We start from the raw sequence: 16,226 nt of genomic DNA on the forward strand, positions 1-16,226 counted from the left end.
TATTTACCCCTATTTTTCTAAGTAAAAATCTAACTTGTATCGTCCTGTATCGCCTTGTTTTCCTCCTCATATGATGGTTCTATGCCTCCTGTATTTAGTCCCTCTTTTTGATTACTGTGATATTTTACATAATGACTTCAATGATTCCCTGTTTTGAGCATTTTTTTCTTTTTAAAATTAATCTTAATTTGTTTTTGTGATTTCCCTATTTGAGTCGATATCAGAATGTTCTGTTCTGTGACCTTGTGTTGTGCTGGTATGTGATATTATTGATTTTCTGACTGAACAATTTCCTTTAGTATCTCTTGTAGCTTTGGTTTGGTTTTTGCAAATTCTCTAAACTTGTGTTTATCCATAAATGTTTTAATTTCACCTTCATATTTGAGAGAGAGTTTTGGTCGGTATATGATCCTTGGCTGGCAGTTTTTCTCCTTCAGTGCTCTATATATGTCATCCCATTGCCTTCTTGACTGCATGGTTTCTGCTGAGTAGTTTGAACTTATTCCTATTGATTCTCCTTTGTAGGAGACCTTTCTTTTATTCCTGGCTGCTTTTAAAATTTTCTCTTTATCTTTGATTTTGGCAAGTTTGATGATAATATGCCTCGGTGATTTTCTTTTTGCATTCAATCTTATATGGGGTTCGATGAGCATCTTGGATAGATATCCTTTCGTCTTTCATGATGTCAGGGAAGTTTTCTGCCAACAGATCTTCAACTCTTCTCTCTGTGTTTTCTGTTATCCCTCCCTGTTCTGGGACTCCAATCACACGCAAGTTATTCTTTATGATAGAGTCCCACATGATTCTTAGGGTTTCTTTATTTTTTTAAATTCTTTGATTTTTCTTCAACTATATTGGTGTCAATTGCTTTATCCTCCATCTCCCCCACTGTGCATTCCAGCTGCTCGATTCTGCTCCTCTGACTTCCTATTGAGTTGTCTAATTCTGTAATTTTACTGTTAATCTTTTGGATTTCTGAATGCTGTCTCTCTATGGATTCTTGCAGCTTATTAATTTTTCTACTATGTTCTTGAATAATCATTTTGATTTCTTCAACTGCTTTATGAATGTGTTCCTTGGCTTTTTCTGTAGATTGCCTTATTTTTTTATGAGGTCATCCCTGATGTCTTGAAGCATTGTGTAAATTAGTTTTTTATATTATTCATCTGTCAATTACAGGATTGTATCTTCGTTTGGGAAAGATTTTGATTCTTTGATTTGGGGAGTTGTAGGAGCAATCATGGTGTGCTTCTTTATGTCGTTTGATATCGACTGCTGTCTCCGAGCCATCTATAAGATATTATAATGATTTATTTTATATTTGCTCACTGAGTCTTGTCTCGTTTTGTTTTCTTTCAGTATATGTAGATGGGCTACTAGATTGCACTGTCTTGATTGTTGTAGCCTTTGAATCACTAGCTGGTTTGGGCTGTTACCAGATATATAAACCTAAGAGTCTATTCACTATTTTTGAGTAGAATCTGATTTTCTGTCACCAAGTGTGTGGTGTAGATGGTCACTTATTCACTTAGAGGAGTAGTGGTGATAGTTGTGTGCACCAGATTCTAGTAGCAGCAGGGGGTCACAGTCCAGGGGGGGCAGGATGCTGACAGGCTTCCCCCAAGTGCCAGTGAGGTAGGTGCGTCTCTATTTCTAAGGCACTTTGGTGGGTGGGCTCTGCAGCTGTATCTTAAGCACCCAATGCATGTACCTCTACAGATTGGTAGGTGTCACTATCCTCAGACCCATATGGCAGGAGGCTAGGTGGTTTGGGTGGAGCTTCAGCCCTCAGTTCTTCATTGTGGTTCAGTGAGGGCTCTGTTTAATAGGTAGAGGTATTAGACCTGGGAAACTTGTCTTTCCAGTAACCTGCTAAAACAATTATAGTGAGATCCCTATCAGAATTGCCTTTGCATTATAATAGCCACCTTGTTGCCTGTAGGGATGAAAGCCCAAGACTGTGGATCTCATATCCTTGGCTGGAGCTGGTTCTGTATTTTTATTCCAATTTCGGGAAGTCAGGGAAGGATTTTTGGTCCCAGGGTTTTTTTGTAGCTGCTTCTCTCAGGCCAGGAGAATGGGTTAGGAAAAGACAAACAAACAAACAAAAAAAACCCCGCAGAGCACTTCACTCTCTGGCCCAGGAAATTCCAATGTTAGTTAAGCCGCCTGGGAAGGGGAGGGGAGGGATCAGATAGAAAGGAGAGAGTAGCACCCTGGAATATAGACAAAGTTACTTATCTTGCTTGGTGATGACTGTTTTATCTGAGATTCCTGAGGGGCGTGTAGCCTGTGTGCGTTGGCTGGGTCGAGATTGCCCCCGAGTTTCAGGCCCGCGTCTTGTGCTTATGCTGTCTCAGAAGCCATGATCAGTTCCTCCGCTTCCAGTCCAAAGCCCAGCGCCAAGGTTCTCCAGCTGGGATGCCGCACTGCAGGCTCCAAAACCAGTTGCTGCCTCCCGGTGATTTCTCCTCCTATCAGCCGCGTCGCTGCGCTGCCTGCGTGCACTGGCTGGGCTTCCCCCAAGGTCACTTCTGGGGGCTAGGGCTGCGTCCTGTGTTTGCGCCATCTCAGGATGCCATGCTCAGCTCCCCTTTTCCCATTTCAAAGCCCGGTGCCAAGGTTTTCTGACTGAGACGCTGGCTCCAGGCTCTGAAAACAGTCACTGCTTCCCCGTGGTTGCTCGTTCTCTCGTTAGCCCTGTCAGTGTGCAGCCTGCTTGCACTGGCTGAGTCTCTACGGAGGTTACCCCAGGGGGCTAGGGGTTAGGGCTGTGTCCCGTACCTGCCCCACCTCAGCAAGCCGCAATCAGCCCTGCCACTTGGCACCCGGGAACCATGAGGGCTCAAGGCTGTGGCGTAGGTCACCACTTCTAGAAGCGGTCGCTGCTTCAGTGCGCAGCTTTTTGTTCCCCTGTCACTCAGGTCAACTCTTTAGATCTGTGTTTGATGGTTAGAGTTTGTAGATTGTCATATATGTGATCGATTCACTTGTTTTTCTGAGTCTTTGTTGCAAGAGGGATCCAAGGTAGCTTCTACCTAGTCAGCCATCTTTGCTCCGCCCCTTGATGGTAAGATTCTTATGAGGTGTGTTGTATCTCATTTCTACTGAGAATAATGGAATTATGTTTTGGGGGGATTATTGAGATGCAACGTTAGTGTTCCCTGTCTTCTGGACCAATAGCAGATGTTTATCTGTTAATGCTTATCTTTAATTAGAATTTAGATACTCCATCTTTGAAAATGTCTTTTCACACAGCCAGATAGTAATATCAGCCTACAGGTATGTGATTTAGTCAAGCATATTAATTGCTTGAAAGACATTTATAGAATCTATTAGACTTGGGGATACAAGTACGGAGGCTTCCTAGACATATCCAAACAACTCATGGGATTGGTTTCCTGGGTCAAAGGGCTTGGGACCGTAGTCTCGGAAGACAACTTAGTCAATTGGCATATTAAAGTTCACAAAGATAATATGCTACATCTGAGTTTATTGAGTAGCTTCTGGGGTCTTAAAACTTGCGAGTGGCTATCTAAGATACAACTATTGGCCACTATTCATATGGTGCAAAAGAGAATGAAGGCAACCAAATGCTCAAAGAAGAAACTAGTCCACGGGACTAATAGCCCACATGAACCACAGCCTCTTCTAACCTGAGACCAGACCTAGATAGTGCCGGCTTACCACTACCAATTGTTCTGACTAGGGACATGATGGAAGGTCCTGTATAGAATGGGGAAAAAAAAAATGTAGAATAAAACTTGAATTCCTAAAAAAGGCCAGACCTACTGGACAAATAGAGAGTGTAGGAACCTCTTTGACTATTGCCCTAAGATACACTTTGAAACTGAATTGGAGCTATTTCGGCAGGTCACCTTTCAGTCAAATAGTAGATTGGCTTATAAAATAAACAATATCACCCACATGTAATATGCTCCCTTAAACAAATAGGAGACCAAGTGGTGAGCCAAAAACCAAAACCAAACCCATTGCCATAGTGACCATTCTGACTCATAGTGACCCTGTAGGACAAGGTAGAACTGCCCCATACGGTTTCCAAGGAGTAGCCAGTGGATTTGGACTTCTGACCTTTTGGTTAGCAGCAAAACTCTTAACCGCTGTGCAACCAGCACTCCATAAATGGTCAACAGTTACCCCAAAACAAAGATGAGATGACAAGGAGGGGGAGGGAAGCTAGATCAATGGAAACAGAATAAACAGAATGGAAATAATGAGACTGCTGACACATTGTAAAAATTGTAACCAAAGGCACGGAACAATATGTATAAAAATTGTTAAACTTTCACCTAAAAACAATACAATATTATTTAAAAGAATCTATTAGACTTTTCTTTTGATACTTGCCTTGTATATGTCATTACACTGCAGATTAATCACTTCTAATTAAAAGTTATGTGGATGCTCCTCAACTGCACAGGCAAATGGATTTTTAAATATGGAAATTTCCTTTGCACTTGCATCGAGTTCTGAAAAATAGTGCAAGAACTGTGAATTGAGCTCAGAAAACATATCTATTACAAATTTATGTGGGAATAGACATCTTGTCTTTTGTTTTAACGTTGGCCATATAGGAAGTATATAAACCAGCTTAGATTACTTGTGATTGAAACAGTATTAGTTGTCATCAAAATGACTTTACTGAAGTGTAAGTTTCACAAAAAAGAGTTTGTCTTGCCTTGTAGTTTTAGGTTGAATTCATTAAAAAACATCAAGTCTGCAGGAAAAGGCAAGTTCCAAAGCCATTCGTTATTCAATAATAAGGGTTGGTGGTGGTTCTTCTCATTCAGAAAAAATTTATTCTCATCCCTGAGCTTAAAACAACAACAACAAAAAAATGCCAATAAAACTTTACCACTACTAAGCCATCAAACTGCTGTGCTGTAGGGCGAGTCAGCATATCCAGCTTCTATTTCTGTTGGAACAGGACTTCGTGGAATGGACAATGGTTAAACCCATCTGAAAAAACGAAGATCTCTATTGACACTACTGGTTCAATGTCACATGATAGATTCAAATAATTTCTGAAAAGTCCATGCTGATGAAAAATGCAATGAATAACCATAAATATTAAACACTTTATATATTTATAAGCTTTGTAAATTTGTCCAACTTAGTCTTATTTTTGGAAACCCTGGTGGCATAGTGGTTAAATGCTACAGCTACTAACCAAAGGGTCAGGAGTACAAATCTGCCAGGCACTCCTTGGAAACTCTATGGGGCAGATCTACTCTGTCCTATAGGATTGCTATGAGTTGGAATCGAGTCGACGGCACTGGGTTTTTTTGGTTTAGTCTTATTTTGCTCCACACATATTTTACCACAAGTTGTAACACATCTTAGTAGATTCTACTTCAGGTTGTACTGAATTAGTGTTTTCTCAGCTTCTTTGAAAATACTGTTGGTATCTGCTCCATGCAGTTTATTCATAGAAGCTAATTCTTCAGTCACTTCAAAATCAGCATCGACTCCTTGTATAAAGAGCAACTAAGCAGTATACATAACATTTGTCAACTCATCAAAAGCCAAGAAAAACTACTCGAAATCATTTACCTTATTTTTAAAGTGACTATTAATATTACTCCCAGTGTCCCCAACTCTTTGAGCAACTGTTCTCACCAAAAGTATTAAGTAAGTTTATTTTCTCTAGACACATTTCTTCAACTGTTGTAACCAAACACAATTTAATTAACTCACCGTTGGTAAATTGTTTTCCTTGTTTGGCTAACAGATGAGCCACTGGAAAATTTACTTTGTTTGCAGCCTCATTTTTATTTTTTATGAAGAAATTCTGCTGTGAAGTGATATTCTGTTTTATATTTTGTAATTTTTCTGACCATGCTTTCCTATGAGTTGGGCATGTTTTGGTGCTTCCTTTGTTTGACATATATTGTATCCTTTTAGCACAGCTGTGGTTATCATTACATAATAAACTAAACGCTTTGGCATCTAATTCAGTAACAAAATAATCCAACTCGCAGTGTGCGTTAAAAGCATGGCGTATGAAGTCCACATTTTTTTTTTTAATCTTTCTTGTTTTGACATGATGGATATGCACTGGCAATAAAAAAGAAAAAAAAAATTCAATACAGCAACATGCATGTCACTCAAAATGCTGTTGAATTGTATATAACCATGTCACTGTGATAGCAGATATACATACACATATAAGCAGATATGCCAAGCAATGATCATGAAACTGCTACACACATTCTCTGTTACAACTATTCAACTCTGCGGTCATAGAGCAAAAGCAGCCCTAGATGTAAATAATAGATTGTGACTGTGTGTTAATAAAACTTTATATAAGGATATTGAAATTTGAATTTCATATAATTTTCATAAGTCATGAAATATTATCTTTCTTTTGATTTGTTTTCAATTACTTAAAAATATAAAGATCATCTTAGCTTGTGGGCCGTACAAAAATAGGCAGCAGGCTGGATTTGGCCTGCAGGCTGTTGTTTGCAGACTTCTGCCACTGAGAGTTACTGATTTATAATAATCAGTAGAGTCTCAGAGACACTGAAAAAAATACAGACCTCTAGGTCTTGTGTTGAGACCTGGCATGTAAGAGTAGGAAATCTTTGTTATCTTCTTTACTGTTATATCCCAGCACATAGATGCTCAGTAAGTATTTTTGAATAAATAAATGATAGTTTCTGGCGCATTATAAGCCTATAAATGTCTCTTGGATGAATGAATGAATGCATGATTTATTATATATCTTACACAACACATGGGAGCTTAAAGGTAGTAAGATTAAAATGAATTGTTTAATCTTGGAAAGTTTAAAAATATGGAGAGACTAGCCCTGAAAACATGAAGAGGTGTCTACTAGCTGGGAATTATTTTGGCCAGTTTACTATTTTAAGTAATAATAACTGGAGAACCTAGTGTTTTGAGTAGCTTAGGTGTGAGAGAGGTATATCAGACAAATGAAATACTCTGTAGGCTATTTCTGTAAGGGTCTTTACTGTTATATTTTATAACTTAATTTTTAAAAAGTTATGTAGAGAAAATGATAGACTTTTCAACAAGGAAGGATTTCCAAGCTAAAGAAGTTAGCAGGGTTCTCCAGAAGGGTAAATTCTGCATTAGGGCATTTGAACTATTGAATATCCTAGACTATTTGCTTTTTGAGCATCGTCTTTGTCTCTAGGATGGGGTAACTGTGGGATATATGATTAGTAGCCAAAGATCATTTTTATACTATATTTTCAAACTCATTTGATCACAAGCAATAAAGAAATCAGTATGCTTTTACATATTGCCTTTGTCCATGCATATGTACTTTTTAATGTGCTCAGAGGGTCTTTTTCACTCCAGCAGCCTTAATTTTGTGTTTATTTACAGGAGAAAATTGGACCTTACATGGCAGCATCAGTACAAGTTTCATGTTCAGTGTATTTTTCTGAGATGGTGCAAGGGTAGAAGTACACCCACTCAAACAGAAGGTTCTTTAGAGAAGGTAATGACACCCTGGGTTTGTTACATCCTGCATGATTGTAGGCAAGCTGCTTATGCTTCTGGAACCTTGGTTTCTTCCTCCAAAAAGAGGGGATAGGACCTATTTCAGAGCTTAATCGTGGGGATTAAATGTGATGATGTTTGCTGATTGCTTAACACAATCCTTGAGAATGACCATGGTGGCTGTTATTTATCTTAAATGACAGATTTCGTGCTTTAATATTCCTTAATTTAAGATGACTTGGTGACTGTTGACACTGTATAATACAAGCTCGTTATAGACAGAGTTAACAGTAACTACTTACAAATGCTGGATGAATAAACTACAGCCTTCTAATATTCACAGGATAGTGGTCTGTGAATAAACTGGGTATGCTGTGCATATGTGTGCCAGACATTTTTTTTTAAACTACTATTTCTCTTGCATTCTAACTCTGCTTAAAGAGGTTTAATTAAAAAAAAAAATAATAATGAGTATTGTAAGAATATAAGGACTTATTTATTAATTCACTCTTAATTCCAACAAATACTTGTTTAGCACCTGTAATGTGCCAAGCACTGGGGCACCTGGGAAGAGCAAGACATTGCTTCTGCTCCTAAGGAGCTCACTTGTAGTTGGTAAAACACTGAAGTTAGTAATTAGTCTATAACAGGATAAGCACATGGTGATGTGGGCATGCATGGAAGGGGCATCTCACACAGTTTTGAGAGACTAGAGAAGGTGTCCCAGAAGAAGTAAAATCTAAGTAACATCGGGTGAAGCACTGAGGGAGATGGACTGGTACCAGAAGGGGTAATGAAATCATTTGGGGAAGTTTTTAAGGGCCTTGTAAACCAGGTTATAAAATAGAAACATTATCCTAAGGTCAAGAGAGAGCCTCTGAAAGGTCTTATTAAGTATATAAAAACATTCATATTTAGACATATAATTTTGGTAGTAGTGTGGAACAAGCAAAGTCTGTGGGCAAGGAGACCAGTTAAGTGGCTACCGTATTATTCCAGGTGAGAGGAAATGGTGACTATGAGGATGGAGAGAAAGCTAACATGGTCAAGATGTATTAAGGAATTAGAATCGATGTTATTTTGTTAACAGTTGAGAGTGAGGATGTGAAAATAGAGGAGTAAAACATGATTCACAAGTTTTTTTTTGCTTCAGCATCTGGGTGGATGTTAGTGCCATTCACTAAGATAGGAAATATGAGAGGAAGAGCAGCTTTTATGGGGGGAAATGATGAATTCACTTTTACATATGTTGATTTTTTTAGTACTTTTGGGACCCTCAAGGGAGATCTTCTTAAATGTCTACAGTTTAAGAAAGACATCTTAGCATCATTGGATTTCCCAGTGGGCAGTCTAATCAGTTCTTTGGGATACCAAGAAAGCACAGTCACCTCACCCTTCAAAAGAGAGAAAGTTAGAACAATCTAGAAGAAAGTGATTTAAAATTCAACACACTTTTATGTTTTGTTAAAAAGTAAAATTGTATTTCATGGGTTAGTGTTTTTAGTTTAAATGACAAAGGCAGTGGGAGCTAGAGATGCGGCTATGGGAGTCCCTGGTAAAGATGGTAACTGATGTGACTGAGTGGATGAGATTACTCAAGGAAGGGGATGTAGAGCAGTGGTTTTCTTGCTTGACTGCACATTGGGGTCCCTGGGGAGCTTTTAAGAAAAATCCTCATGCCTGAGATCCACTCCCAGAAACAACAACTTAATTGGTCTAGTGTGCGGCCTGCACCATGGCTTGAAATACACTGGCCTGGCATGAGATGAGATCCCAGGAAATAATCTGGGGTGTGATGGTTAAGATTGTGTGTCAACTTGTCTGGGCCATGATTCTCAGTGTTTTGGCAGTTGTATAATGTTGTGATCACTTCCCTGTTGAAATCTGATATGTGATCACCCTCATGATGGAATCTGTTGAGTGGTACCGGTGAGGGTGGGGCCTGTGGCATCTCACTACCCCCTCAGCCTTCATCTCTCCACCCTCCCCTGCCTACTTCCTTCCTGCTCACCTTGCAAGGCTTTTGCTTGTTCCAGATTCTGCAGCTTTCTCCCATTTGTCTGGCCTCCAGTTCTTGGGATTGGGCTGACAGCTTGCCGATGGTTTTGCCTGTTGATCTTGAGATCCATAGATCTTCACTGCCTGCAGCAGTGCTACTCTCTGGCCTGGTGATCTTGGGTTCACCTGCCTCTGCGGCTATGCGGATTGGGAAGAATTCTCTTTTCTGCCTCATGGACGTGGGACGTACAGCCTCTAGGGGCCACATGAGCCATTTCCCTGATCTTCATGTATATAAATATATACACATGCACGTTTTACTGGTTTTGCTTCCCTGAAGAACCCAGCCTAAGACGTGGGGGATCATAACATTAGAGGGCTACGTCAACAGGAAAGTAAGACAGGCAGCCAAGGAGTTCAAGAAAGCAAACTCTTCAGGAGCATCAGGGGTAGCTGCAACACGTGTTTGATTCAGATGATTGAGAAGTTAAAAACCGACCAACCAACCAACTAATGAACATAATCCCCCCAAAACCTCCGTCACTTTCACTAAATTTTCCCTCCTTGGATATATAAGGATGAAAATAATTGCTTTGGTTAAAGATTTTGGTAGTAAGTCTGCATGCAGAAGGCAGCTTGGGAAAGTAATTCATATAGATATCTAGTCTCAGTTTGTGCGTGTGTGTGTGTACTGTGTGTGTTTATAGTTATCTTTATTATAATACTATGTAGGTGTTAAGCATTAACAATAATTACATCAAACACAAGGAGGGAAGTTGAAAGAGAAAGCTTAAATCTGGAAGCCGTAAGTGGTTTTTCTTTTTCTTTTTTAATTGAGATATAATTCACATACCACAAACTTCACCCTTTTAAAGTGTACAATTTAGTGGTTTTTAGTATATTCATAAGGTTGTACAACCATAACTACTATGTTCAGAAAAAAAATTTATGTGGTATGAAAAGAATTAGTTTTTAGCTATTCATTTGTAAAGTGTAATTTAGCCTAATAATATATGAAAGCAGTTCTTCTAGTTTTAAAAATTACAAAGCAAAAATGAAAAGAAAAATCCATGTTAAAAATTGCTGCGACCTCCATTCTCTTTAAGAATATGTCAACTCACTACGTAATAAAAAGGGAAAAACAAAAACAAAACCTGTTGCTGTTGAGTCAATTCCAACTCATGGCAACCCCATGTGTTACAGAGTAGAACTGCTCCATAGGGTTTTCTTGACTGTAATCTTTTTAAAGTCGTTTGCCAGGCCTTTCTTCCACAGAACTGCTGGGTGGGTTCAAACTGCCAATGTTTAGGTAAGCAGCTGATCTCAAACTACTCGTGCCACCAAGGAACCTCATATCAACTTATTAAACAACACCAAACAAAAGGAAACACTATGCTTAATTTTATTTTAAAGGAAATGTTACTTTACTTCCATAAAAGGAAAACCAGTGTCCGTTGCCATAAATAGTAGGTAAGTGTAGAAATAAATATAATGGAAATTAATAATATAATTTTAACTAAGGCAAACATATTTGACCTCAGTATCACTCAAATTTGTCCACTTATCCCCACTGCATAATCACACACAAGTAAAATTTAATATCATACACAAGTAAAATTTTGCTGAAGATAATTCAAAAGCAGTTGCAGAGTTACATTGATAAGGAAATGCCAGAAATTCAAGCTGGATTCAGAAGAGGATGTAGAACGGGGTGTGTCATTACTGATGTCAGATAGATCTTGGCTGAAAGCAGGGAATACCAGAAAGATGTTTACTTGTGTTTTATTGATTATGCAAAGGCATTCAACTGTGCAGATCATAACAAACTATGGATAACATTGCAAAGAATGGGAATTCCAGAGCACTTAATTGTGAGGAACCAAGAGGCAGTCGTTTGAACAGAACAAGGGAATACTGCATGGTTTAAAATCAGGAAAGGTGTGTGTCAGAGTTGTATCCTTGCACCATACTTACTCTATCTATATGCTGAGCAAATAATCTGAGAAGCTGGACTATATGAAGAAGAACTGGGCATTAGGATTGGTGGAAGACTTATTAACAACCTGCAGTATGCAGATGAGACAACCTTGCTTGCTGAAAGCGAAGAGTACTTAAAGGGCTTAGTGATGAAGATCAAAGACTGGAGCCTTCAGTATGGATTACACCTCAACATAAAACAAAAATCCTCAGAGCTGGACTAATAAGCAACATCATGATAAATGGAGAAAAGATTGGAGCTGTTAAGGATTTCATTTTACTTGGATCCATAATCAATGTCCACGGAAGCAGCAGTCAGGAAATCAAACAACGCATTGCATTGGGCAAATTTGCTGCAAAAGACCCCTTTAAAGTGTTAAAAAGCAAAGATGTCACCTTGAGGACTAAGGTGTACTTGACCCAAGCCATGATATTTTCAGTCACCTCATATGCAAGTGAAGGCTGGACAATGAATAAGGAAGACCAAAGAAGAATTGATGCCTTTGAATTATGGTGTTGATGAAGAATATTGAATATGCCGTGGACTGCCAGAAGAATGAACAAATCTGTCTTGGAAGAAGTACGGCCCAAATGCTGCTTGGAAACAAGGATGGCAAGACTTTGTCTTGTATACTTTGAACATGTTATCAGGATGGACCAGTCCATGGAGAAGGATATCATGCCTGGTAAAGTAAAGGTCCCGCGAAAAAGAGGAAGAACCTCAATGAGATGGATTGACACGGTGACTGCAACAATGGGCTCAAACACAGCAGTGATCGTGAGGATGGTGCAGGATCAGGTACTGTTTCTTTTTGTTGGACATAGGGTTGCTATGAGTTGGAACTGACCTTGATGGCACCTAACAACAACACCCCCACTGGTCCCCATCATGCTGCCACCACCCTGGTCCAGCATCTCTCTTTTAGCATACTACAGACCCTAATTTTGGTCTCCTTGCTTCCATTCTTGAGTCCTAAGAATCCTTTCACTCAGTTGATCTAGGAATTAAGATCCAAGTTCTAAACTTGTCCTTTCTTCTCCATCCTCATATCGCGCCATTCTCCTCCTCCGTTGTTGTACTTCAAGCAAACCACTTGCTTTCGTTTCCTCAGATGTCACTTTCCTTCCAGCCTCTAAGCCTTTGCCCCTACCATTTTCCCATCTCCCTGGAAAACTCTCCTCCTTCCTCTAGTAAATTCCTATCCATCCTTCATGTTTTGTCTCAAATGTCACCTTCTCAGAAAGTCTTCTTTGACCACGACTCCATACCTCCTCTGCTTCCCTGCTGAGTCAGATTTCCCGTTACAAATTTTTAGTCTATACTTACGTATTTATTTTTGTGATGCTGTGTTTACTGTTCATTTTCTGTCTGAATAGATTATAAATTCCGTAGGAGTAAGGGCTGGGCCTGTTTTGCTTTGTTTTTGTATTTCCCACATCTAGGACATTGTATGGAGCCCTGGTGGCACAGTCGTTAAGAGTTCGGCTGCTCACCAAAAGGTTGGCAGTTTGAATCTGCCAGCCGCTCCTTCGAATCCCTATGGGGAAGTTTTACTCTATCTTATAGGGTCACTATGAGTCCAAATCAAGGCAATGGCAACGATTTTTTTTTTTTTTTTTTTTAGCACATTGTATGGCAGTTAGTAAGTTCTCAGTACACATTTCTGGAAAAAGTGAATGAATGAGCCAGTCAATGGATCCATTATCCTGGTCCTATTCTATGTTCCTTTTCCTGTCCTGCCTGAAATGCTTGTCTTACACTGATGTTTATATGATGATTGCATAGAGTTCTCCTCTGTCTGTGAGAGAAGAGAAAACCATTGCTGTCAAGTTGATTCCTACTCATAGAACCCTTTAGGGCAAAGCAGAACTGCCCCATACGGTTTCCAAGGAGTGGCTGATGGATTTGAACTACATATGTTTTTGGTTAGCAGCTTAACTCTTAACTGCTACACCACCAGAGCTCCTACAAAATATCTTCCATGTTATCTATAGCTGAAGCTAGTACTGATTATAATTTACCACTACTCAGAACTAGGCAGTTGTGATATTGAGGGAAGTCCATTTTCTTGTAGTGATTCCCCGATTTGGCTGATTTTACAAAATCATCTGGAAACATCTTACAAATACAAATCCCTGGGCTCTGGCTCACTGAATTAGAACTTTTGTTTGGAGCCTGGGTGTCTGTATTTTTCTTAAGCTCTCCAGGTGGTTTGCATACATCCAGATCAGCATGGGACTGCAGGGTGGCATCTGGATACTAAATACTCCAGGAAACCCTGCCAAATCCTTGTAACTGTCTTCCCTCTTTGTTGTGGAGGTGGCATGGAGGATGGGGATGGAGAGTATTATAGTAGATTTCTCTGGCTTTTGTAGGAAGAAACAGCTTCTAGGTTCAGTTCTTTCGGAAAAAATGAACTTCCAGTTATGCCTGTAACAATTTCTCTATCATCTCTTTTCACACTATGAAATATTTGATTCTGCCCTGACTCTCCATGTCTACTATTGCAGCAGGTTGGTGTATAACTAACAGTTTTATACACTTTTGTGTCTGGTCATTGAAGGAACATTCCAGTGGGCCATCGAAGGAAGTTGAGATGAGGTAGAGCCACACACAGGAATGATTCTCTATCAGTTCCTCTCCATAATGGTGTCCGGGCAGTCATCACTCCCAGTCACACCATTTAACAGGCATAGAAAAATCGAATCCTAGCTGGGTTAGTATTAGTATCTGAGATTCCTAATATCATGGGCAGGAAATGGCCATAGAATTATTGGATGGAGACCACAGGGAGTCAAGTGAGCCTCAGGATTTGGTCCCAAAGAAAGTTTATTCAGTTGTAATAGGCCCTAGTCACCTATGGATTGTATGAGTCCTTATGTTGGGGGTGGGAGGAGGTCCTGAAAAGGAAGAAAGAATCTGGAGATATCTGGCAGCATTTCAGAGCTATGGCTGGATGAAGTGAGGTCTGGGGCCAGGCTGTGGTCTCAATAGGGAATGGTAGGAGACAGAAATTCAATTCAGGAACACATATGTAACACATGGTAGTATTTGTGCAGTTCATGCAACATGTGGAGTTGCAGCTAAGTTGGCCTTCACTTGCAGTAAGTGGTTAGGGGAAGGTTAGATACCTGTGGGTACACTGGATTCTGGATTTTGGGCAGTGCATAAATATCTTACTCTACCCACTAATGAGAATGGGCTTCTGATATACTGCACTGCAGGCTTCATTCTCACAGGATACCTACAGATGAATAGTAGAAAGCTATCTTGGTACATCTGCCTCCCTCTTGCCTCAGCCTAGTTAATAAAGAACATTAAGAAGTGGGAGACAGGAAGGAGGAGAGCAAGAATAGTTTTTGGAAAAGCCAGGGAGGGATCAGTTTTAAGGAAGAACTAGTGTTTTATCTTCCTTGAATTCCTTATTTTGATTAGAAACCCTGTGATCAGTCTTGAATTCTCTTCTTTCACTTATAAGGCATGGTTTCTACCTCCTCAATATCTTTGAAACCTGATTCTGTTCTCTTCCCCTTAATTGTTCTCTCTGCATTCATGCTCTCCTTGCTCCAATGTCTCCTCAAAGTTTTGTTTCTATACAGAAAATCTGAAAGTCACTACCAGCTCAAAAGGCTTCTCTCTCACTTACAAGATCAGTTTAATTGAATATGCCCTAGCGTTTTATGTGTTGACTCAATTTTTATACAGATGCTGCTATTTTTCCTGTTTTGCAAATGAGAAAACTGAGGCTTAGAGTGGTTAACTAATTTTCCCAAGGTCAAATGAGTGGGGTACCTAGAACTAGAACTCATGACAGTCTGACACCAAAGCCCATGCCCTTAACCACTGGGCTATGTGGACGAAAAGCCTTAACATGGAGGATGTGCTTCCCACTTTCTCACTCCACTTCCCTTCTAGGCTTATCATCTCCTGTGTTCTCTTTTCTGTAACACAGTACCTGTGCTACAGCCACGTGGGAGAGATTGAATTTCCTGAAACTGCCATCCTCCCTTGGGCCTCTCTGCTTTTGGCCATACTAATTTCTTTGCTTTGAATATCTCTCTTTTTCTTCTAAGCAAACTCATACTTATTCTTGCATTTCAAAGCTGACTTTAAAAAGTATGTCAGCATGGAAGAAAATAAAGCAGGTTACAAAACACTGTGTAGAGTGATATCCCTGGGGTTTATATGGCATGGTGGTTGTCTTAGTTATTAGTGCTGCTAGAACAGAAATACCACAAGTGGATGGCTTCAACAAAGAGAAGTTTATTCGCTCATGATTCACTAGGCTAGAAGTCTGAATTTAGGGCGCTGGCTCCAGGGGAAGCCATTGTTGATTCTAGTGGAAGGTCCTTGTGATGCATGAGTTTTCCCTTGGTCTGGGAACATCTCAGTGCAGGAACCTCAGGTCCAAAGGACGTGCTCTGTTCCCAGTGCTGCTTTCTTGGTGATAGGAGGTCCCCATGCCTCTCCACTCACCCCTCTCTCCCATGTTTCAAAAGAGACTGCCTCAAGATACTGCCCAATCCTGGAGACCTCATCAATATAACTGCCACTAATTCATCCTATTACATCATAGTGATAGGATTTACAACATATAGGGAAATAACATCAGAAGATAAAATGATAGACAATAATACAAGGGAATTGTGACCTAGCCAAGTTGACAGATATTTTTGGGGGACACAATTCAATCCGTGACAGTGACAGTGGTGATGACTAACTAGTGGGAAATCTCTAAGGGGGAAATTTGTGGGAT

The 16,226-nt window shown here is 39.8% G+C and overlaps 1 protein-coding gene across 38 annotated transcripts in view; it reads left to right on the top strand.

Annotated features, from left to right (window-relative positions):
• Nucleotides 1-16,226, top strand: part of SUGCT (succinyl-CoA:glutarate-CoA transferase) — a 796,973-nt gene that overhangs the window by 277,803 nt on the left and 502,944 nt on the right. For 18 of the 38 annotated variants that reach the window (XM_064290193.1, XM_064290192.1, XM_064290191.1 and 15 more), the window contains one exon: nucleotides 7,378-7,492. The exons of 18 other annotated variants lie outside the window; for them this stretch is intronic. Coding sequence is in view for 9 of the 20 variants with exons in the window: in XM_064290191.1 (XP_064146261.1) it covers nucleotides 7,378-7,455 (78 nt within the window). In the remaining 11 variants the exon portion in view is untranslated. Of the gene's footprint in view, nucleotides 1-7,377; nucleotides 7,493-16,226 lie in introns of those variants that run through there. 2 more of the 38 variants (XM_064290164.1, XM_064290181.1) reach the window with 1 other exon arrangement.

The sequence above is a fragment of the Loxodonta africana genome, chromosome 8, assembly GCF_030014295.1.
Source record: "Loxodonta africana isolate mLoxAfr1 chromosome 8, mLoxAfr1.hap2, whole genome shotgun sequence".
NCBI lineage: Eukaryota > Metazoa > Chordata > Mammalia > Proboscidea > Elephantidae > Loxodonta > Loxodonta africana.